Source organism: Bombus pascuorum, chromosome 9 (assembly GCF_905332965.1).
Source record: "Bombus pascuorum chromosome 9, iyBomPasc1.1, whole genome shotgun sequence".
Classification (NCBI taxonomy): Eukaryota; Metazoa; Arthropoda; class Insecta; order Hymenoptera; family Apidae; genus Bombus; species Bombus pascuorum.
Window position 1 is genome coordinate 7,702,628 of NC_083496.1, and position 23,683 is coordinate 7,726,310.

The 23,683-nt window shown below is 33.7% G+C and overlaps 2 protein-coding genes across 3 annotated transcripts; one reads left to right on the forward strand and one right to left on the reverse strand.

The window, feature by feature from the left end:
* The first annotated feature begins 1 nt into the window (after position 1).
* Positions 2 to 23,674, forward strand: LOC132910399 (SEC23-interacting protein-like). 2 transcript variants are annotated; one of them, XM_060966067.1, is made up of 9 exons: positions 2 to 389; positions 14,420 to 14,878; positions 14,984 to 16,659; positions 17,883 to 18,368; positions 19,724 to 19,901; positions 20,195 to 20,634; positions 21,157 to 21,514; positions 21,987 to 22,308; positions 22,724 to 23,674. In XM_060966067.1, exons 1-9 carry the CDS (start codon positions 257 to 259, stop codon positions 22,971 to 22,973), a joined length of 4,302 nt encoding a protein of 1,433 aa, XP_060822050.1. In that variant the 5' UTR covers positions 2 to 256; the 3' UTR covers positions 22,974 to 23,674. The 2 variants fall into 2 exon arrangements, with proteins under 2 accessions (XP_060822050.1, XP_060822051.1); XM_060966068.1 differs by having other exon boundaries at positions 19,751 to 19,901.
* On the reverse strand, positions 1,019 to 13,292 carry LOC132910400 (uncharacterized). Its single transcript, XM_060966069.1, has 13 exons — positions 12,998 to 13,292; positions 12,130 to 12,212; positions 11,766 to 11,857; positions 11,556 to 11,690; positions 10,966 to 11,095; positions 9,075 to 9,287; positions 4,599 to 4,699; positions 4,195 to 4,503; positions 3,581 to 3,921; positions 2,738 to 2,897; positions 2,108 to 2,234; positions 1,591 to 1,764; positions 1,019 to 1,375 (listed from the first exon to the last, which is right to left on the reverse strand). Exons 1-13 carry the CDS (start codon positions 13,279 to 13,281, stop codon positions 1,188 to 1,190), a joined length of 2,337 nt encoding a protein of 778 aa, XP_060822052.1. The 5' UTR covers positions 13,282 to 13,292; the 3' UTR covers positions 1,019 to 1,187.
* Positions 23,675 to 23,683: the final 9 nt, after the last annotated feature.

Here is a 23,683-nt window from a genome sequence, read left to right on the forward strand (position 1 = left end):
TTCAGTAGCGAGCAGTATTAACATGGAGTATATCTCTCTGAGCCACGTTTGAGTCTTTAGAATACAGATCTTTTAGCTCATATGGTACCTCTACTATACACATGTATACACATATGTATTTAGACTATACATAAACGTGGCGATATAGGTTAAATGTTTATAGTCTATGGTGAACTGACAGTGTTTTGCAATTCGTAGTTTAGTAATCTTTTGATGGCAGTGTTTCGAGTTGCGTGGTGCCAACGTCACTGCAAACATGAGTGGTAAATCACGTAAAGTGAAAAATCCATTATTATCAGCTGCTGGTGAAGGCTTTCCGTTTGAAAATTACACCGAAAATGCATTTTTGATGCCAGTTACGCCTGCTACACCTGCGGTACTCCGCGATGGTGAGTCTGTTAATGAAACACCTGGGTGGGGCTCTCACAGATTCATATTTTCATAATCTTGACATGTGATAAAATGTATGAATGACATTTATCACAAAACTAATCATCATTATGTACGTTTTCTTGTTTTTTTGTTTCATTTATTTTCACACAGTTGCAGGTATCATTCCCATCTCGGCAAACATCTGTGCATGCATAATGTTTGTTACAAGCTGAATGTCAGTTTATTTCTTACTAGCTTAGAAATTGTTTTCCAACCTAGATACTTTATCTATTGTACTCAATGCTTGTACGTATGTTGCAAGTATAACTGTTTATTGAATTCTAATGATTTTGAAATTTATATCAGCTTTGACGTTGTATGTATTTGTATGTAATTGTAAAATAAACCAGTTTACCCTTCTTTTTCTTTAATTGTGCAATACAATGTAATTCTATTATAATGTAAAGTTTGTAATAGATTTTGTACATTAAGTTTTCCACTGTTCCTTTTGTTGAAATTTGTTTAATTTACAATTACATTAAGTTGTAATTTATACTTTTACCATTAAAATTATAATGCTATAAATTTAAATTGAATTTGATTGTTCTTCAAATATTAAAAAAATCATTGTGTTTGTATATAGAAATAAGATAATATCAACATTTATTAACAACAACTTATGTACATTATTGTAGATATAATTAACAGAAATGTATTTTAAATCTAATGTTAGTTTGTAATATTAACTTATATAATAACAAGAATGAATGCAAGCTACATCATACTGCGATATATATTTTAGTACTGATACAGAATTAAAAAGTAGTCCTTTCTGACTGCGTAGGTGGTCTTGATCCATATCGTTGTGTATAAGGCAAGTCGTGACTTTTCCTTTTTCGAATGCAATATATAATTAAGACAGTGATCGCAATAATGAATAACAAAGCCATCAATGCTCCTACTGTAATAGCTGCTATCTCAGCTTCTGATAAGTTGTTCCATGCTGAAAAAATTGGTTGTATTTGTTTTATTATGAAAGATACAAATTCTTCATTTCTCCATAGCATATTATCATGTTTCGTAGAAAGTAATACAAATTCAGAAATATGTTTCTAATATGGGTGCCATAGAGTGTTGCATATTTTATTCAAAGTTCATATTTATTTATGAAATAAGAAGTTATATAAATAAATGTAACAGCAATGATGCAATAATTACCTGTGACATCTATTGTTATAGTGCTGTAATTATCTAATAAATCTATTGCCGTAATTTTAACTGTCTTATCACAACACGTAGCAGAATAATAGAATGTTACAGGGCTTCTCGTGCCACTAATAAATTCCGTACGTGGGTAAACATTGTTCAGTGACGATATCACACGTTTCAAACCTGTATAAAATATTTAACATTTTTTCTTTGTAAAATTCAGAAAATTCAGTATAAATAAGATAATTTTTGTTCTGAATATCAGTAAATTTGTACTTCATAAATTAATTTTGTGATTATTTTTGTGATTAATCATGTGAATTTTTTGTAAATCAAAACTTTCAGAATATTAACACAGAAAATTATTAATAACACTAAATAGAAAAAACTATTTAGAAACTTTAAAATTAACTTAATGTGAATAGAACAGCAAGTATAATTTATTGCTAATTTCGTTTGTAATGGAAAAGAAGGAAAAAATATCGTTCGTTCTCAGATAAAGCATTGTGTGAAATTTAATTAATACCTGAGTCGTAATCTTGAATTGTAATGTCGACGCTCCAACGGGATTTATAGCATTGATCTTTCACCAATTTTCCAGCGCAGTTATTATTGAAAGAATATTCAGTAGTTGGCTTTACATCATCGGTTAACTAGATATTGTGACGTAACGTAATAAAATTTATAATGACATGTTATCATCAGATTATTGTATTAATAGAAAACGTTATTTGATAAAAATGTATGTTATCGATAATAGCAAAGGTATTAATATTTTCATTCGTAAACTCTTCATAAAAAACATTTTATAAATGTATTTTTATATATATAACTACATTTTATAATGTTGATAGTTAAAATTAAAATTATTTAGCATTATTTTATGAAATCTTATTAAACCACAAAGAATATTTTAAGTTGTTACATAGTCTGTATGTTTATACAATATATATTTGCAAATATATTTGCACGACTTTTATTAACGATTTAATAAGCGTGTTCATCACAAAATTTTAAACATTCAAGATTTTGTATGCTTTAATAAATTACCAAATAAAAATTTTAATTTTTAAGGATTTATTTGATAGTGTTTCGTTTGGAAGATAGATATTGTCATAATTAATCATTTTTGTGATTAACTTTTTCTAATGATTACCTTTGAAAGTGATCCTTTTACGTATAGATATACAGATTTTTCTTTTATTTCTGTACCCAAGATAAACAACGTGACAGTATTAGCTGTATCCGGTGCAACATTATCAGGTACAATCAGATCTACCGCTACGTTGCTCATCTGTCCGGGATATATCCATGTGCTAAAATATAAATAATTAGTAAATATAAATTATTAGGTTGTCATATCGCGTAACGAAAATCGACATGGTGCTAATAACTGGGATGGTATTAAAATTATTCAACAACCAAGCAAAAGTTTTCTTCATTTATATAGTAATGATATTCACTTAAGTTATTGTATTTTTTCACTAACATTTATGAGTTTATTTGAAATGCATAAGAAAATGTATACAATCTTTCGAAGTTGTTTCTATATAGTTAATATTATATGATATTCTTACATAATTAAAAAATTTTTATTTAACTTTTGTTATTATCTCATATAATCTAATTATATAATTGATCATACGATGATATTAATTAATATTATGATTCGAAATGAAATTCATTTTTCATGATCAAGCATGAACAGATCAATGAGATTGACGTATGAAGAAAGGATCATACGTATGGATGACGTGTAATTGATAATTACGCATGTATGTAAAATAAAACGTTCATTACTGGGATATTAGCAGAAGACAACCTTATTCATTGCATGTCATTAACTTATAAAAGTTAAATAAAAGAAATAGATTAGTCTTGACTTATCATACAACAATGGTTAAAAAATAAAATAAAGGGGAGACAGATAACTTAAAATATAATTAATCGTTAAAGGCTATCATGGGTGAAATTCGAGTATAAACATAATATAACTTACTAGGCTGGTTGAATGTTGTACAATCTGAAAGGAGTGCTCTTTACTCTGAATACATATCTGACAGGTAAAATACAACTGTTCATCACATCAAATACTATTCTGTGTATCGTTCCTGGTGTAACAAGCAGATTGCTATTTCTGTTTACCTCTATAAGCATTGTTTTCTCCTCGATAATATTTTCATTAGCATAGTTTGCCAATTCCTCGGATAGTTCATGATTATCTCGAGTTTCTATCATCCTCATAGATGTATCAACATTTTTTTGTATTGGTGTTCTGATATCAACGTCGAGGTTATCGATTACTCCAATAGAAGATTTTTTATGAGACTTATCCCATTCCTGAATTAATGACGTGTTATGTTTTACCATGTAAAAGTAAGAATTGCAAGTGAAATAAAATAAAATAATTTCTTTCTGCTGACAATATGAGGGAAGTAATTATGTGTGGCTAATTCTTTTGTTTTATTTTGAATATTGTTCATTTACGATTAGTGAATGTAAATTTGACACCTCACTGAATCGATTCTAAACTACGTAATTACCTCGTTATATTACAATCGGGAATAATATTATTTATTTACTTATTATTAATGAGAATTTTATTTTCTTTACCTCTATTGGAATCATTCTTTCAACAAATTTCTCATTCGAAGAATTCGAAGTAACAGTTAAATTTTTATTAGTATCTACGATAGTAACATACTCATATAAATTAAGCAACATGCTTTCAGTACTAGGAGTAATTATCGACAAATCGTATTCTGTTGAAATTCCTTTCCTTATTTGCTCATTTTCATCTCGATCTTGAGTAACATATTTTAGTGATCTTTCTTGTGTTATTTTTCTATTTCCCACTAATTTGTAACTACTTGTAGCATCCAAATTTTGTTGTTCAGCCACAGTTATATCAGAATTAATCGGCTGGAAAAATGTATTACAGTTTAGTGATGTTTCAATACAATTTCTAGTTTCAAATATATTCACAGAATGATAGTGGCATATTTGGTATACGTTACCATTATTTTATCATTAAATGTCTCCTTTTCATCCCGTGACATATCTGCTTCATTTTTAATGTTTGATCGATCATGTCTATTCGCTTCATTGTTGATGTTTCCTGTAAGAAAGTGACTTTGATTTTATTATAGTTATATTATATGAAAGAATTTGAATATGTTTCTCGGTAGGAATTTATATTGGAATCTGAGTTAACAAACAGATACGAATTTCGTCTATTTAGAAGATCGAAGCGGAAATATGTGTTTACATTTTAAGTAGTTCTCTTTCGTAATAATCTATGCATTTAAAAAGAGTTCAAATATTTTGAAAAAAATCATGATCTAATATGTAATATTATAACTAACATCTATGAAATACTTGTTGCAAATAATTTTGAATTGTTTGCTTCCTGTCTAATTTTAAAAGATGATATACTCCTTTTTATTTAGATTACATTAACTTGCTCAAGGTAAATGTACAGATTAAAATTTGTGTATGATTATTATGATTTAATTGTTTTCAATGAGATATTAAATGCCTATAGTTGAGTTCTGTGTAATTTTCGCAATCTAAAGGAAAACAAACGATATTACGAGCGTGTGTGTATTTATCACATTTGTTCGAAAACGCTGCATCTTTGATACATTAATTACAATATCTATAACATTATCTCCTAGCTGAATAGCAATGAACTAACGTATGTAAATTCTGCAGCTGATATCAATATTTTCTTCAAATTATTGTCGTCGATATCTTGTACCATTGAGAAACTTAAATAAACATGTGTGTGCATTAACGTAATATGTATTGATTAGAATTGTTCGAGAGATAGCAAAATTCGTTAGAAAAACATTTTTAAATTGTGTAATATCGTACACAATATTTGAATATTACTAACTTGAACATTTCATTTCAAATTCCTAACATTCAAAGTCAAATCTTATCTTTAAACTTATTTCCTTTTAACTTGTATATAATTACATACCTCAGACTGAAAAATTGATCGATATACAAGCTAAGAACTTGTCTCGAAACTTATGACAAATTCTTCGGACAATTTTGTCAAAATAATAGTCAGTATGTGTTTAAAAACTTGAAAAATAGTTACTAATACAAGTAACTAGAAACTAATACAAGTTTCCAGTTTAATTATCATCACTAAAAATAAGTATTACTTTAATTCTCGCAGCTATATGTGTAATGTCTGAATCACGGCGTGAACGACAATTGTTTTTAGCAAATCATGTTCTCAAATTGAAACTTAGCATTATTTCAATTTATAGCTCCTATCTCACTAGTTATTTCGAACGTACATTTACGAAAATTCATATTTTTTGTGGAATGAACTTAAAAAATAGAATCTCAATAGAGACTTGTTCCATCGTTAAAGTATTACAACGGATACCGTACTTATATTTTGTATATTCTTTGACATTATATAATACATTTTTTCTATTATGTATTTGCACCTTTCAGTTCTTCATACATGCATAATCATTCGCAGTCTAATAATCATATTTCCATATGAAATAGTTTTTTCAATACAACATTTTTTCTTTTGAAAGAGGTGTCGTACAATAAGATTTAAAACCGCCAATACATTCATCGTCAGTATCGTCGGTGAGATGAGACTGAATAAGACGACGATACACCAAACACGAACGTGTTGATAGTTTTGATATATCAAGCGAGCACGTAACGCGTACGAAATCAGAAACAAAGCACATAGTCAAGGTACAACCAATTTTGTAATAATAGAACAGTACATTTGCAAATGGGTTAATTACGAATGCAGCCTGTTTCACAGAAATCGTGTTTTGTGTATTCCCACACGTGTACTTAATTTTTTCGTTATATCTGTTTGATTTCGATAATTTATAAAGTAGAATCAAAAAGTAGGAGAAGGAATTGGCGAATCTTGATCTTCTCTTCCTGCATCTCGCGTGCGTCAGCTAAACGCACGAGCTGGCTGATCAAAGGGCAGCTCGCCGTCGCGTATTGCACAACTTTTCGTGTATCTCTGAGCCAGAAAGCAACGTTTCGGTTGGCAGTTGTCAGATGTGCGGCGCGTTGTTAGCAAGTCTCTTCAAAGCGTTACGACGTGGTGGCAAATACGAACGCGACGGCGTTTGCCGACAGTTCGCGATATAAATTTACGTTAGTTAGACTATCGGGACCGATCTGTCGGATGTATCTGGTTCTTGGAGTCTTTTAAATTGCAAACGATCGCTACGCTTCCATTATTGTCGATTGATCGTCGTTTCATAAGGTTGCCTAGGTAAGCTCTCGATATCTTGGTAATTGGGAATTTTAATCCTTTACACTCGGAATGCCGGTTATTCTGATGCGACTTTTTCTGTGTCGTAAATATGGGTCTCGTAAACTTAGCCATTTCACGTAATTATTAGGCACGAGCTTTGTATTTAGGAATATTTTCTTTTTCATTCAGAGGTATTGTCACGTAATTGATTCAGGTAAATGTCAAAGACGTTGCATTTAGAAAGAGTTAAAAAACCAAATTTGGAAGTTTTTTCTTTTATTTTATTTTGGTTTTTTTACAATTTGTCCTGAAGGACATTTGGTAAAGTGTTATATCTTATTGGTGAGAAAAAAAAAAATAAAATAAAAATAAATATAGCATGTGGGTGGCTACCCACAACGGGGTGCCAGCTTCGTTTTTTCTAAGTTATATCTTTTATGAAAATTTGGAAGTGATAAGAACTCGATCAGCGAATATCATAATTCTTTCAGTATTAAAGTGGAACATTTTAATTTATTCTTTTAATTAGAGTTTCTGGTTTGAAATTCTTTCGCAACCACTTTTCCGAGTAATCACCCGAACAATTGTTTCGAAATGTGTCACGATTTATAAATTATGAATATGTAAATAAAGTAATCGTACACTTTTTCCTATGAATTTGGTATTTAATTACCGTGGTAATTAAGAAAAATGTTAAAATGCTTCCCAAGTGCAAGGGGTTCATTACAACCGGATTGTTGTATCACAACGATAAGACAATAACCTAGTTGAATCATCGTCAGGGAACACCTCGATGGTATTCGAACGTAACAAGTGCACTTGTAACAAGTGTTCTAGCCGCAAGTTACACAACAGCAATAATTTTAGTACAACATCCTTGACAGTGATAGTAATTATATCAATGATTATATCTACTTAGTATCGCTTTTTTTGTTCGCGTTTATACGATGCTATATATGTCGATACTGAATTTGCGATCATCTTTACATAGACTGCTGGAGATTTGCAGACACGTGTTAAATACACGAATTATTTTATTGTATTAGTATCGATGTTCTCCATATGTTGAGATAATTTAAAAAGTAATGCGTAATTTGTATTCGGCTTTCTAAATTTAAATATTACTATTTTTATTTATTTTATTTAAGGTCGCGCCAACCATTTTTTTAATGGCCATTTAAATTTAATATCTGTTTAAAAGATATGTTTTTATGCACCGAGCGTTTCTGGTTGTTTGGGTATATTCGTAACGATACTTTCTCAATAAAAATTTTCCATTTATGGGCACGATATCGTTGCATGCTTATCTGCGGGTAAAGAGATTTAAATATAGTAAGCATTTTGGAGTATCATGGAAATAGATCTTTCACCCAACTGTTTATACAACATCGTATCAGTGTTGTTATATGTATTCCATCATATGCTTATATCATACTTCAATTATTTTACTCCTTTTTAATTGTGACATTGAAGAAAGAGGTACATTCGTTAACGATTTAATTCTAAATATATAAATATTTTGCAAATATGCTTTTTAGATGGCATTTCGTCACAGATATCGTTTAATTATATATTGAAACAAAGATTCCGCGTGAATCACATGATTTTGTGCAAACAAATGTTTAAATCTCTCATACATATTTACATTACCATGACTTTGTAATTAACAATTAATTTAAAATCATACGTGTGGTGTTGCTTTTAATTCCGAAATTCTTATCGTATCGTATTATCTGCAATTTAATGTACGCTGCTGTTTCGACGATATTATATAACCTTCGAAATCTAAGTTCCTTTCACTCGCATGTAACAATTTCCTTTCTTATTATTTTCTTTATTGAATCGCACATCAATCACAAGTATGAAGTTCTCCTTTGTTTTCCCTCAACTGTGCTTTATTTTGCTGCATTTGCTGTCTAATGCTTGCTATGTATAAAAAGACTATAAACTTTTTAAATTTAATAAACGCATCGACCATATTTCTTAACTAAATATTATTCAAATATTATTTTCTTTAAAACGACGCCTTAAACAGAAAAAATATTCTACCTAAATTTACACATAGCAAATTTTCTCGGTCGATTTTCTCGACAATAGAGCCTCAAAGGAAACAAAGTCTATTCTATATCTTCAACCTATTTTTTCGCGTAGAATCATCCCTTCTCGATTATACCAACGAAAATCAAAGGGGCACACTGTATTCAGATAATTCAAACTAAAAATTCTCACTCACCGTTCGATCGCAGATCCGGTGAAAACAGTTTGTCCACGTCGTTCTCTCCGTCCACGATACCCTGCACGACGAAGCGATATTTTGAATCTTCTACCCCTACAAGTCTCATGCGCCACTCGCCAGGTGGCGCATTTCGCGTGTCAATTCTCACTCCGTTCGGACCTCCCTTATGCGTCCAAGATATCGCCGTTACGTCCCTCGACACTGTTGCGTCTGTTAATTAGAATATACAAAGTACGTGCACACAGCGGTCTGTTTCGCGCGTATTTCCCATTTCTGGCTGTGTTCGCGAGAAAGATGTTTCTCGAGTATGAAAGTGATATTTCGGGGTGATTTCGAGCGATCTAACAGCTTGACGAGAAATCGACGATGAACACGCGCGGAATAACAGTCGCTGGATTCGCGTGGCGATAGTATCACTATTATGAGTGCGAAACGAAGAGAATCGTTCGCTGTAACGTAACGAATGCGGCCGGAATTCTCCGAGACGACGATGCGGTCGATACGATGAACGGTAGGCTGGTTGAAAGTGTTCGTGAATGAGAAAAAGCCAAGGGGAAAAACAGCGGTGTTTCGTTCGGTTGAAAATCACTCGTTAAGGTGGTCTCTAGGCGATAACGTACATAGGTGACTACATAGGATCGATCGTTTTACTCGCAGAAGATTCGTGTTATTTTTGCTCTGTGGCAAAGTGTTTTAGGGTTAGCGTAAATGGCTTGGCAGTGTTCGTGAGTTAATTCCAAACGTAAATGGAATTTTGTACGAATATCGGGGATAGGTTTATTGTGGAAGAAAAACCAAGGCAGAAGGTTCGTTTGATCTGAGATCATCTCTCGGGAGGACCTCTAAGTGACTACGTGGATAGATCGATCGTCTTATTTGCAGGAAATTCGTGTTATTTTTGCAGTGTGCGGAGCAGCGTTTTAGGGTGAACGTAGTTGGCTCGTCAGTGTTGCGGGTTAATTCTTAATTTATGTTAGTTTTATTGTGGAAGAAACACCAAAGATATTGAAAGAAAAACAGTGGCATTTCGTTTGATTTGAAACCATCCCTTTCAAGGGAATTCTCGGTGAGTAGGTGAATCGGTCGTTTCACTTACGAAAGATTTATCAGTGTAAAAGTTGCACGGTGTTTGCGAGTTAATGGTGCATAGAGGCGCGTGGAAATTTGTGCGATATTAATTAGGTTTATCGTGTTTGTAACAGAGTTGAGAATTAGATATGAAGCTAGAAAAGAAAAAAGGGATATCACGATCTAAGATTAGTAATTTGAAGGAAAAATAGTTCGTGCTTGTGGTCTTCGTTAATACGTTAACACAGTGATGGATACTTTTTGAACATAGATCTACAGCGATATAAATCGTTATCTTGTTGTAAATAGAAATGTAGATGATGTAAAATGACAATTTGTTATGTATATCTCAAAGAAAACTATACCTACGCTAAGACGACCGATGTCATTTTTAGCATAAATATGTTGTTCATCAGTTACACTTTTGTCGATACGACTTTGATAAGTATTTTTTATTAATTCCTACAGCTTTCCTCATTTACATAAAACGATCGTGGTAAATGAAATTCTTACGTTTCGCGTGTAATAAATATGTGTACAGCATAAATATCACGACACATTGAACATGGACATGAAAATTGCCGAGTGCTATTAATTCACCTACTAACCTATGTACTAAGGATCGAAGATTATTTTTAGTTTACAATGCATAACTAAATTGGCCGTGTAGTATTAAAACACGTGGCTCGAGCTGCTATTGCGTCGACGTAAACGGATTTACGTTTGATGAATTGATTAATTTCCTGCTAATTCGATTTATCGAATTGATCTTGATCTGCTGCTTCTCTAAAATTTAATCAAACGTTTAAGACAAACTCACCCATGGGTATTTGAAGCAATGCGTTCGAAACGTTTCCATCGATGTCTACGATGATTCGATGAATTGTACTGTTCACTAGGAAATTTATTTGCGTCTGTCCGTTCAAATTATATTTTTCCGCTATTTTTATCTGTCAAAAAATATTTAAGAAACACTTGTTATATTATTAAATATATTTAAATATATGTAACTGTATATTCTGTTCAGACATTGACAGTAATAAATATATACAAAAAAATGTTCATTAAATTATTTGATAATTTAAAATGAAATAAAAATTCATATAACTGTAACATTTTGCCAAGACGACAGTATTTGTATAATACCACTAATTAATGTCCGTGCTATAGAATATTTCTTTTCTTGTTGTTACGGAGAATTAGATATATAGACATAGTTATTCTGTTGTTTATTTAATTAATTTTAAGACATAACCCGAGATCTATAAAATATTCATGTGATTCGGATATTGTGTACGAAGGATTAGTTCTAATTTTCGTTGTTCAAAATACGCCTGGTCTGAATTTCGCGTTTCTCTCGTAACATATACATTTCGCGAATAAATTTAAAGTAATAGAAATAATAATTACGCCAACAGGATCGACAACCATGCTCCTATCGCTTTTATTTCTCTCGCTATTTTCCACGTTTGGTTGGAACACTCTGTCTACGTAATTCGAGGCAGTTCCTGTTTCAGTGATGTTACAATTTAGGTCAAGGTAAATCTAAAAGCATAAAGAAGACGATGAGTGCTATTTAAACGGCACCGCTATTATTGTAGAACTTTTGTCGAACCTTACCTGACAGTTTTTCTTGATGTTATTCGAATTTCGTGTATCCGTCAATTCTGTTTTTAATAGCAATTGCGAATGATCTTTGGATCGAGGTTGATCTAAAATATTTCAGCATGCAAGTTACTTTCTCATAGGTTTGTTCCTATTTACTCAATTTTATCGAAGCTTAGTTAAAACTATGTCGAAAGTAGACAACTAAGCAGATTAGTTTGCTATACAATTAATTACTAATTACATAGAAACTATGATAATATGAATGTTAATAGATGGGGGTTAGGTTAACGATTAAATGCATAAAGTATGACCGTTTTACAGTTTTCACGTGTTGTTTTGAAATTATAATTACTGTTTGCATGTTAATGTATCTTACCTAACATGTTTATGTTGTCAGTCCAGAAGACATTGATATATTGTTTATTGACTCCGTTCTTGTTGTATCTATCAATGCAGTACCTTTGTGACAAATTGAAATTTTATTTTATTATTTACTATTTTAAATACATAATAAACAATGTTATTTAAAATTTAATATTGTACATATTAATATCTTACAAGTGCACCGTAATCATCGAGTGCACGTAACGTACGATTTAAGATCCAAGTTGCACGTATTTTATAAAAAATGTGCTTCGAATTTTTTGAAATTGCCTTTAGAAATATGTTGATATACCAAGCAAGTTTAAAGTCACTTTTACCGATATGCGAGCTTAAATAATTTCGCAACAATGTGCGTTTTCGAAGCAAACAAAATTCATTAAACATACGCAAATTTTTGTGGTTCACTGCATTAGATATTTATTCAATAGTTATTCACTAGGTTCTTGGACAAGTTACGAATTATCGGCTGTTTGTCATTAAGATAAGTCGAATATTTCAGTACAAGTTGGTTGCGTCATCACTAAAACAGTTATACGAATGATTTTTGTGAAATTTTTCTACATTCGCTCTTCATTCTATATCCCATTCATAATTATGTTTATGAAGAGTGATTACTTTGAATACTTAAATCTTCTCTCGAAGATATGAAAGATGTTACAGTGTTTCACTGTTCAAGGAAATACAGAAAATATACAAATGTAAGAAAATTGATGTCTAGATTTAAAAATACTCATCAAAAGCCTTATGAGCATCGAAGAATTCATTCATCACGTCCCAATTAATGATCCTTTGATCCTCGATGATTCCATGCAAGAAAATTCCAAAGATCAATTCTTAACAGATCCTCGTGATCACCTCACCTGGAACACGCGTCCGTGGAGGAAACTAAAATTCCATCATCACCGGTATTTTCTAATTGTTTAAAAACTTCCTTATCCATTGAACGCTGTATTGAACGAATCCAATGATGTGTCTGTGGAGCTTTCGAATCTAACGATTGCCTGAAAAGCGTCCAGTTTTTTCTCGAATCTCCATCGATACTTCCAATAGGGTTCACAATTGACGTATCGTCGAAAACTATCGCGCATTTGATACACACTAAGTAACAAACAAACAAGAACCAGAAACACGTTAACGCTGACATGATATCGTTCGATGTTTGGGGAATACTGTGGTCGAAAAACTCGTCGTAAAAATGAGGCAGTTACTTATAAAGTTGCGGGCGTAGCCGTTTACAAAAGGGTAAGGTGTCTTGTCAATTAAGTGGACGATAACGTGGTCTCAAAGTAAATCTAGGTGTAAACGCGGCATATTGCACAATCACAGGTGTTTGATGTGAACGCGTGTACAGGATGTGAGATCGGCTATAGAAATCGGTAATATGAGATCCGACAGGATGTCAGCACAATCGTACGTATAGGAAAAGACACAGGCAATTATCTTTGTCATCGGGATTTACGTTCATTGTATCCTGTCCAATATTGACAGTTTGTGAATAATCCAGTCGAGGTATCAGCTTATTGAGGGATTCACGGTTAATATAGCAAAGAATGAGATTGTGAATAGCTTTAGAACTGTAACAGGTTATGATTGCTGAGCTACGTCGTTTCTACGTCATGTAAATAGAGGATTTTCAGGAACTTGGGTAATTTATATAGCGTTGCGTCAGATTTTAAGCATCGAGATTAAGCACGCAGGTTTTGCTTCGTAAGAAGACAGATTTAAACTTGAGATTTTATTAAAGATTAAAGATAGAGCAGGGTTGCCTGAGATGTTTGTTATTCTGTATTAACGCGAGGAATTTAGAGCGACGAAAAGTTAAAAATTATGCGTTCCTTGAAAAAGCGAGGTAATAGATTTGTATCATGGTATTTGTTGTGATTAAAAGGTTGATATAGCTTGTATAATTTTTATGGAATAATTATACTCGAGATATTATTGTTTCACATAAATAAGGAATTCATTTGTTGATTTATTCATACGTTAGATTTTATTAAATTTACAAAGCTATCGTTAGGGAATGGTTTTCATGATTTACATGTATAATTCTGTCTAATAAGATAATATTAGATTCGTTGCTTTCTAACATGTATGTGAATAATTTGTTTTATATGAAATCCAAACGTATATTAAATAAGAATTATAGAAAAATATAATTCTATTCGTATCATTATTAATCTTGTTATTATTTATTTTAGAAAAGAAACACTTCCGAAGAAAATTATCTCTACATCATAAAACTGTTTTATACATTCTAAAATATCGTCAAATTTTGTTTTCAGGTGCTGAACTGAACAACTTCGTAGGTCAGGAGCCGGCGAGTTTACAGAATTCAACAACATCGGCAACTGCAGTCGATGCGGATAGTGAATTCACGCCAATACCCTTGCATCCTGAAGAAAGCAAGAATCCACCGAGTCAGCCAACGAAACAAGGCTATCTCACCTCCATTCTTTCCTCCTTGCCGAATTTATCATTGTCATCGATTACCGGCGACAATTCGACATCTCAGGCGAATCAAGGAGTCGAGAAAGAAACCGGTGTACAGAATACAAATTCTTATGTGCCTTCGCAAGATCGTAACTCGTTGAGGGATGCGTCACCTCCTGTAGTCGCCAATTTTCACGATCCTCGACGCACGAATTTTGCAGGATCTGTCGAGGTTACTTCTGGAATTAGCGGAAATTTGTCAGCCCCGCAACAACCGACGGTGCCACCTACGCTTCCTTCGTCAACGAATGGTAAATTTGTTAAATTTCTTAGAAAATTACGAATGTTAGGGGTATCCAGTTAATTGGCTAAAATAAATAATACATAATATAATAATCCTTTTTCTTCCGTTTCAGGGCCTATTTCATATCGGCTTGGCAATCAAAGACGTCTTAAATACGCTCCGCCACCCGACTTAACATCAAACGCGTCCAAACAATATTCCGCCCCGGTAACTCAGCCGTTAGCTATATCGAATATCGCAACACCTAATATATTCAATCCAAACGAATCTATCGCGCCAGTTCCAAGTTACCAAGCCGTTGAAACGTCGATTTCCACCAATTCACCGTCGTTACAACGTTCGACGCCGGAGTATCTGTCACAGGCCAACTCTTTGCAAGAGTCTTTTAGGTCCAGTCCAGTGGCAGCAACAGTTCCTTACAGCTCTACCGGCACTTCGCGAAGTGTGACGCCTCAAAATCAAAATTCGGGTTGCGAAACTGTTCCTGTCGTCGACAGACCAAACGTTCCTCTGTCGTCTGCCCGGACAATTCCTCTGCAAGTTCCGGAACCGATTACTCCACAGAATACTCCGGCCAACGTTTCTTACTACGCGTTTGACGCATACGCTGGTCAACGAGATTTCCCTTCGAAGACGGTCATCTTAGAGAAAGAACCGGTGGTAGCGAAGAGTCAATCAGACTCGCCTTTACCAGTTTTGAAGGACAGTGCTGTGAGACCAAGCGCGGAAGCCAAACCTTCTGTAACCTTTGCACCAGTGTCTGCGGTTCAAGTTTCGAAGAAGTTGGAATACTTGCTTGCCGAACGAAAGGAAGATTCGCCGGATCTACCCACTGAGACGTCAACGAAAGTCGAGGAAAGTGCAAAACAGTGTGAAACCGCTGAGAGTTTCGACGATGTAAATTTAACTAGTGCTGAAGACAAGAACGATTTACCGAAATCTGACGCGTTGAGCAATGCGTTTGTAGGACAAGAGGCTTCAGAGGCGATACAGCCAACGATACCTTCTCAGGAAGCGCAGACAGACCTCGAAAAGTTCGATGCACCGCAGAGTCATGGTGTTCCATCGAACGTGCAACCCTCACAACAATTTTATCAACCCCAGTCTTTCGCATCGAGTGGCGACTTCTTTGTGGGAAAGCTGCCAGAACAGAGGTTGAGTTCTTCTGCAGCTGTTGCTTCAGTCGCCAGCACATTGCCCGCTCCCTCGAACAATTTCGCACAATCTGCGAGCTCGTTCTTCGCTACGCCGAAGGAGGATACCAGCTCGTTTTCTACTTTCCAGTACAAAGAACATAGCACGAATGCTCCTGTAGACGTACTTTATTCGGGAAACGATTTGCAACAAGTGTCGTTCAATAACTCGATCGATTCCAGTTTCGCTAGTCCTTCGATACCCGCAGCTCAGTCGCCGTGGGACGGTAATCAAATTTCTCAGACTGTGATTGCAACATGTAACGCTTCTGATCAACAACCGCAACAGCCTTTGTTTTACAATCCCGCACAATTTCAAGAATTGCCACAATACCCATCTGCAGGTCACTTGTACGCGCCACCAGTGCAAAATATAACAACGAACCACGCTCATCACCATTTCAATAATTTCGCTGGACCAACGCAAACGTACGATATAACGAGTGGAATTGGCATTGAATTTCCTACTACGTCTCCTCTGACGGCAACGGTACCTGAACCCACAGGTTCGGCTACGCTGAATCCAGTCCAGATGTCAGTTAACCCGTTGGGTGGACGCGACAACACTGACGGTGTTTCTAATATTCAGAACTTGGTGAGACACGCAATCATATTTATATGATATAATTTGTATTTTATAGTAATCCCATGAAATTATTTCCATCACTATACTACTATCTTTCTATGCATTTAATGAATGCCTACATTACACAGAAACATACAAAATATCCACAATAGAGTACTGTTTGTAATTTCTGATAGATAAAACAAATCCCTACTTAAGTTTTTTTTTTTAGTTTATTTTGGTTTTTACAATTTGTCCTGAAGGACATTTGGTAAAGTGTTATATCTCATTAGTAATAAAAAAATAAAATAAAAATAAATAACATGTGGGTGGCTACCCCCAGCGGGGTGCCAACTTCTTGCGATGTTTGTTGTGTTGTTCGTTTCCACTGCCAGCTGATTCGGGTGTGTTTCTATTCTTTACTTAAATTTTAACTGTTCATATTAAAATAGGGATCTATAAGTCTATCCATAATTGCAACGTCGGCCGACTTCCTACCTAGCCCAAGTCACTTACCGCTGGCAAAACGGTACCCAAATGTTCGCACAGCTTTATTGTGTACCCTCAATAGTTATAAATCCCGAACAAAAACCCTTTTACTAAACATAAGATTTATGGTTTTCTAAGGTTTATGGTTTACTACGACAAAACCCGGGATAGTTAATTTTTCTCATGTACGATGCTTCCTACTATCAACTCTCTATCGGGGGCGGGTAAGACCCTTCCTAGTCACCAACAGTCTTAACAGCCAATCAGAAACAATATCTACTACCCTCACTTTCTTAACTAAAAATGTTATTAACAAATCCGATGATCCCGTACGCTAGACATAGCCATCACTAGCTTTTCTTCGACACAGTATCGTCACTAAACTTTACTTATTCTTCAGTGTTAGAGTGGTGAACATCTCTATAACCGGTCTCTACTCTTAAATCAAGCATTCACATAACTTGTACATACGCAACATCGGAACTATGGTCGTTTACAAGGTTGTTGGAATAGACATTATTTTACACGTGTTAATTCAATGTAAACTCAATTAAACCACCCCTATTATCGTAATAGAAATAAGGGGATCGATCAGTTCGTGGCGTCGATTATTTAATCGTAACGGGAATTTACGACTCCCGTTGACGTGCTTTTTCGCGATCGCGTCTCTCCGCGAGTGGTCGATTAAACAATAACCATTGATTGTTCTATTAAGAGAATATTTTTTATTTATTCCGTATTCTATATTTTGTGATTAATTTTAGGCTGTTGGCTCTATGGATAAACGCATGCAGTACAGAAGAGTGTATCACCATTGGTTTTATCGCAAGAAAGTGGAACACAAAGTGCTATGGCTTCCGTTTTCCATGCAAGACAGCTTGCGTTTAGAAGAGGTTCACAACTCTAGCGAAATTACTCCTGAAACGACAGTTGCTACTGACGGAGGTCGTTACGACGTGGACATTTTACGTCGTCAGAGATCCCCCGTTTATTGGAGTGGAGAATCGACGGAAGTGAGACGATGTTCTTGGTTCTTCAAAGGACCAACCGAGTCAAGATACGTTCCTTACGACGAAAGCATTGCTGCCAAACTCGAGGAAGAGTATAAACAAGCATGTCTGTCGAACAATTGGAACCGAAGGATCGACTTGAACAGTGGAGAATACATCATCTTTCACAGTGCCACAGTTCAGGCCCATTATTTGACAGCTACATCACCAGAATTGGCAGCTTCGTGGGGCAATAGCGCGGTAAATTATACATATTATTGTATCTTTTTGTTGTTGTGCTGTTTTTTTATTTAAACGTACTATTTTCTTTTTTTATTAGTATTCTGTTGTATCAACGTTCTATTAATGTGTTATGGAATGTATAGTATATGGAAAAATTAAACTGAAATCGAATATATTAACGCATTACAGTCTGTTGTTGGGTGTAGAAAAGTTAATTTTGAAAAGTAGATTCAAATTTAAAAGCACGCAAAAAATTAATATTTATTTGATATCAGAAAGGGTTACCATAAAAGAGTATTACTTTTTAAAAAGCATTCGGAATTAATCAATTTTATTCTATATCTTTTTTTTTTTTTTTTTTTGTTCATACGTATAATAATAATCCCCCATCGATTGTATACTTCTGTCTAATTGGAGATGAGGAAAATTCATGTATACGTCACAAGTTGTTCAACGTCGATTTTCCCAAAAACGATGTCTCTAACGCAATTTTGTTATTATTGATCTTCCTTTGTCCGTTTGTATCATGAATTGTGAGGCACTTTATATCAGATAATTATTTTGTATGTATAAATGTATGTACTAATTCTGATGTTTATTTTATACTGTTGTCTCATATATTTATATTTTGGGTACGAAGACTAAAAGTACTATTTGATCTTTTAGTTAACTAAATGTACAAATATGTGCACATGAATTCTAATGTGTCTTAAGTAGTATGCATAATTAAAAATTTGTTCCTTAATAATATGAATTTTCAATGTGCTTTAACATTTATATTCTGTTTTGATTTAACTATTGTGTTTAATCTTTTTACTGTGTGTGTATGATTAGGATATTTTATACTAAACACTTTAGATAGATGCTTATTTTTTGAATGCTACACCTTTCAGTTTATGCTAAATTTGACATTTAAGTATTTTGCCAAATATTTTCCAAGTATTATTACGCTAAATTTAATATAAAATTCAAATTTGAAATAAATTAAAAGAAAAGATACATCTTAAATGAAGTTACATTTTATGGAAAATATAGTTTGTGGTCAAACAAAAAAGAAATGACTTTACTTTGCAGGCTCTATAAATTAAGCATAACGCATAACTGGAAGAAGAGTACTTAATAAATTGCATACTTGATGAATTAAATATATTTTAGGCTCTTTGAACTAAATCTTTGTTGCTGGAAGAGTTCGCTATAATTTCATCAGCATAGTAAACAATTTATAAAATAATCGTTGATTTTCTAGCTATTGTTCAGCGCAACATAAACTGCTGTCTTTGCAGGCATGTCACGCATTCACTTTTATTCCGATTTTTTCTTTTCCATTACGCACGAATTGTTCTGTTGGAAATGTTGAATCGCAATTTGTACAGGGCTCAGAGGACAGTGCATATTTACAGGGTGCTGGTAGTAGGCCTAAGGTGATAAAAAGAGGCCTTGACGAGTTCCATATCGAAGATGGCGAGCCTGAGAAAGTGGATCATCTTCTGTTCATCGTTCATGGCATTGGAAGCGTTTGTGACTTGAAATTCCGAACCGTGGAAGAAGTTGGTACGATCAGGATTATTTTTAGAAATTTTCAGTATTCCTTTAAATATAAACTTGTACTATCTCTAAAAATTCTTAAATGTATGAAAAATAATTTTATACTTGCGCATGGTGAACAAGTCTGGTACTAAAGCTTCTGACGCGATTTACTCGATTTGCCATTTTGTTTTATTTTTTTCTAAAAAGCTTCTCGAATAATAAATAAGAGAAATACATTGTAATATTTGTATTGGTAATAAGTTCAATGTAATAACAATTTAATGGTGCTATTAATAACTCGTGTTATGGATTTACAGTCGACGAATTTCGAAGTATTTCGCTGCAGTTAGTCCAGTCACATTATCGAACCGCCAGTGAACAGAGAACCGTCAATAGGATAGAAGTTTTACCAATTTCGTGGCACACGACGCTTCATTCCGAGGATACTGGAATCGATAAAAAATTACAAGCGATCACTTTGGAGAGTATACCGAAATTACGACATTTTACCAATGACACGTTGCTCGACATACTTTTCTATACTAGTCCCGTATATTGTCAAACCATCACAGAGACGGTTGGAAATGAAATAAACAGACTCGCCGCTCTTTTTAAAAAACGTAACCCGGATTTCGATGGTGGAATATATCTGGGCGGCCATTCTTTAGGTAGTTTAATTTTATTTGATCTCCTGTGCCATCAGAAACCGCTGTCGGATGATACATCGCATGATGACAGTGAAACTAACGATGAGCAAGTAAGTAAATCATGTTTACTCGATTTTGAAAGGGGAACATAGAAAAGAGAATTTAGAAAAACGATCGAACAAGTCTTTGATTAAAGAATGCGCGAAGAAACCTTTCTATTTATTATCATTTTTATATTTTGAGAGATTATTAATTTCAGAAAAATGTTGTTAAAGTTACCGATGAAAACCGATTTTCATGCGTTGCTTGTATACCTATTACTCGACGCATCCAGTCAGAATTAATTTTTCTAAATTCTTGCAACTTGATTTATTATATTACATTACACTTTCATATAAACTGATAGTTTTTAAAATCTTACGGATCATTTAAAAATTAGAATAGTACAGAATATTTCTTTATATATCGTTCAAAAGTTTTTGGAAATAAATAGTGATATTTAAACTGTGAACTCAATGTCAAAATCATTCGAACAAACGAACATTATTAAAAAGTTAATCATAAGTCGATTATCACTCGAGCTATTAATTTACTTTTAGTTTATAACGACAGTTTAAATTTGTTTGTTTCAGAATCAAGAAAATATCGATCCCTCTCAATTATCCGTAGCGAAACGACGTCTCAGTAAAAAGATTAGCTACGTAGTAGGTTCTGCCGGAACGGGTCAGCCTTACATACACTATACACAGTTACATTTTCACCCACGTGCCTTTTTTGCTCTCGGTAGTCCAATTGGTATGTTCGTGACAGTTCGTGGCATTGACATGCTCGGGGAAGACTTTGTATTACCAACGTGCCCCGCCTTTTTCAACATATTTCACCCGTTCGATCCAGTAGCTTATAGAGTCGAAGCACTCATTAATCCAGATGCTCCTAAATATCGACCAATGTTGATTCCCCACCATAAGGGACGTAAGAGAATGCATTTAGGTGAGTGTTCATTTGAGACCTACAGTGATATACAAGATATATTTCGGATCAATTAAAGCATTTTAACTAACAACACATTATTTGTGGTACGGTTTTATTTACTTGTCGTATCTTTATATGCAATCAAATTCATTCCAACATTCTTTTAAGTATCTCTACATTTGTTTCCATTAAAAATTTAGTGTGTCTGTAAATTAATATAAAGTTGATTTATAGTTATGCATTTTCAAATTGTAATTTAAAGTTAATACAGAGATTAGTGCAAATTTACTAATATAAAACGAAACAGAATTCTTTATAATATTTTGTAAGAATTTCTCTTGAAGCATTTTCGCCTCTATTGCAAAATATGTCACGCAAGTTCTAACGTGATAAACAATTTATAAATTATATAATATAAATTGAATGAGAGAGAAAATTAGAGAAATAAAAAATACGTCAAAAATGTTGCCATAATTTGTGTATCTTGTAGAATTAAAGGAAACAATGGCGCGGGTCGGCGCGGATCTGAAGCAGAGGCTACTGGATTCCGTAAGGAGTACATGGAATTCTGTCTATCAGTTGGCGGTGTTTCACAGATCAGATAATAACACACTCGAGCGTGAAATAGATAAAGTTATGGAAGAACAGTTACAACAAACAGTTTCGGATCAACAAACTAACGACGATATCGGTGTTGAGCTTAAAGTGGGCAACCTAAATGGTGGGCGAAGAATAGATTACGTCCTTCAAGAAGCTCCGTTCGAGTACATTAACGAGTACATTTTTGCATTGACAAGTCACGTCTGTTACTGGTTAGTAAAATTTTTCAAATCGTATTAGAAGTTATTGAAAAATCTTCATTGAAGGCTTCATGTAAAGCTTCGTATATGTAAATAGCAAATTAATTATTACTTAGATTACTTGACAAAGTGCTTGAGTTTTACAAGATAAATATTTTTTTATCGTTATCTTTATTATTTATTTTCATATGTTAATTTATATCTTCATGAACACGTCTAATTAGGCAGAGATTTGCTTGACCCTCTAAATATTATAACGGCTACTGTACTTTCTGTGCAACGCTATTATGTGTATTCTATATGTTTTGCACCTTTAAATTTCCCATAGATGCAAACGCACTCGCACTCTTCCAATGAGTATTGTAGGTAACTATTTAGTATTTAGAAAACTCTTAATTAACTCGAAATGTTATATATTTTTGTCTAGGGAGTCTGAGGATACTATGCTGATGATTTTAAAGGAAATATATGGCTCCGTTGGCATTCAGACAGACGCACAACTTCCACAGCAAACGTTGTGCGTAGAACGGCTGTCTCCATCGCCAGCCTTGTCGTCGTCCTCTAAATGTGACGGGATACCTCCTATGGCACGTGTCATTGGAATGAATCCTACTATACCTATATCTGAAAAACCTGTTAGCCCACCGCCTAAAAGCGGATTTGTTAAAAAGCCATGATCAAAATGGAATCGTTAAGTTTCCTGGAAACATTTCACGATAACGAAAGACAGAGCGATGTTCAAAATCATTTAATCGCTACCGATCAGGTTGATGCGGGCATTGTACCTGACGCTAATGCTAGTTATAAATTTTACGATTACTGAATATCAAATTTTCCTGTTTCCTACGAGGGGATGTTATCAAATCTGCGCTATAGCGTCGTAAAATATTATGCAAGTGGATTGTTCCTCCGTGTGTTCTCAAATACTTCGTTTAGATTCGTCGACCTATGTGACAACGATCAAGTATCAAACGATCAACTAAAAACATCGTACATTAAGAAGCGATTTAAATGAATTATGATATTCTAAATTCTAGGCGAACCGTGAAAATTATACATATAGGATTGAAGCGTTGGTCTTAAGTTGATATACACGGTGCGTTGTCGCACTCTAAAGATATTGCAATATTCATTGAAGGAATTTGAAGGATACTAACATAGGACAAGCGAACGCAAGTGAGAGATTTGTAATACAAAAAAAAAAAAGGTTATATATGATGTAAGGATTAATCACATATTGTTTATTGTAAATATATGATTTATAAATGAATACAAGTTAAATAGATTATGAAGTTTTTCAAAATGTGCTTGCATTATGAGAATTTAACTCTACATTCTCATTAATGCAAGGATTTTAATAAAATACCATATTCTTTTACTTGTTAGA

Coding starts and splice junctions, on each gene's coding strand:
- LOC132910399 (XM_060966067.1), top strand. CDS start 257: ATGAGTGGTAAATCACGTAAAGTGAAAAATCCATTATTATCAGCTGCT. Junction 390..14,419: donor ACCTGCGGTACTCCGCGATG/GTGAGTCTGTTA, acceptor TTTTGTTTTCAG/GTGCTGAACTGAACAACTTC. Junction 14,879..14,983: donor GCTTCCTTCGTCAACGAATG/GTAAATTTGTTA, acceptor CTTCCGTTTCAG/GGCCTATTTCATATCGGCTT.
- LOC132910400 (XM_060966069.1), bottom strand. CDS start 13,281: ATGTCAGCGTTAACGTGTTTCTGGTTCTTGTTTGTTTGTTACTTAGTG. Junction 11,096..11,555: donor TGGTTGTCGATCCTGTTGGC/GTAATTATTATT, acceptor ATTTTTTGACAG/ATAAAAATAGCGGAAAAATA. Junction 4,504..4,598: donor CATTTAATGATAAAATAATG/GTAACGTATACC, acceptor ACATTTTTCCAG/CCGATTAATTCTGATATAAC.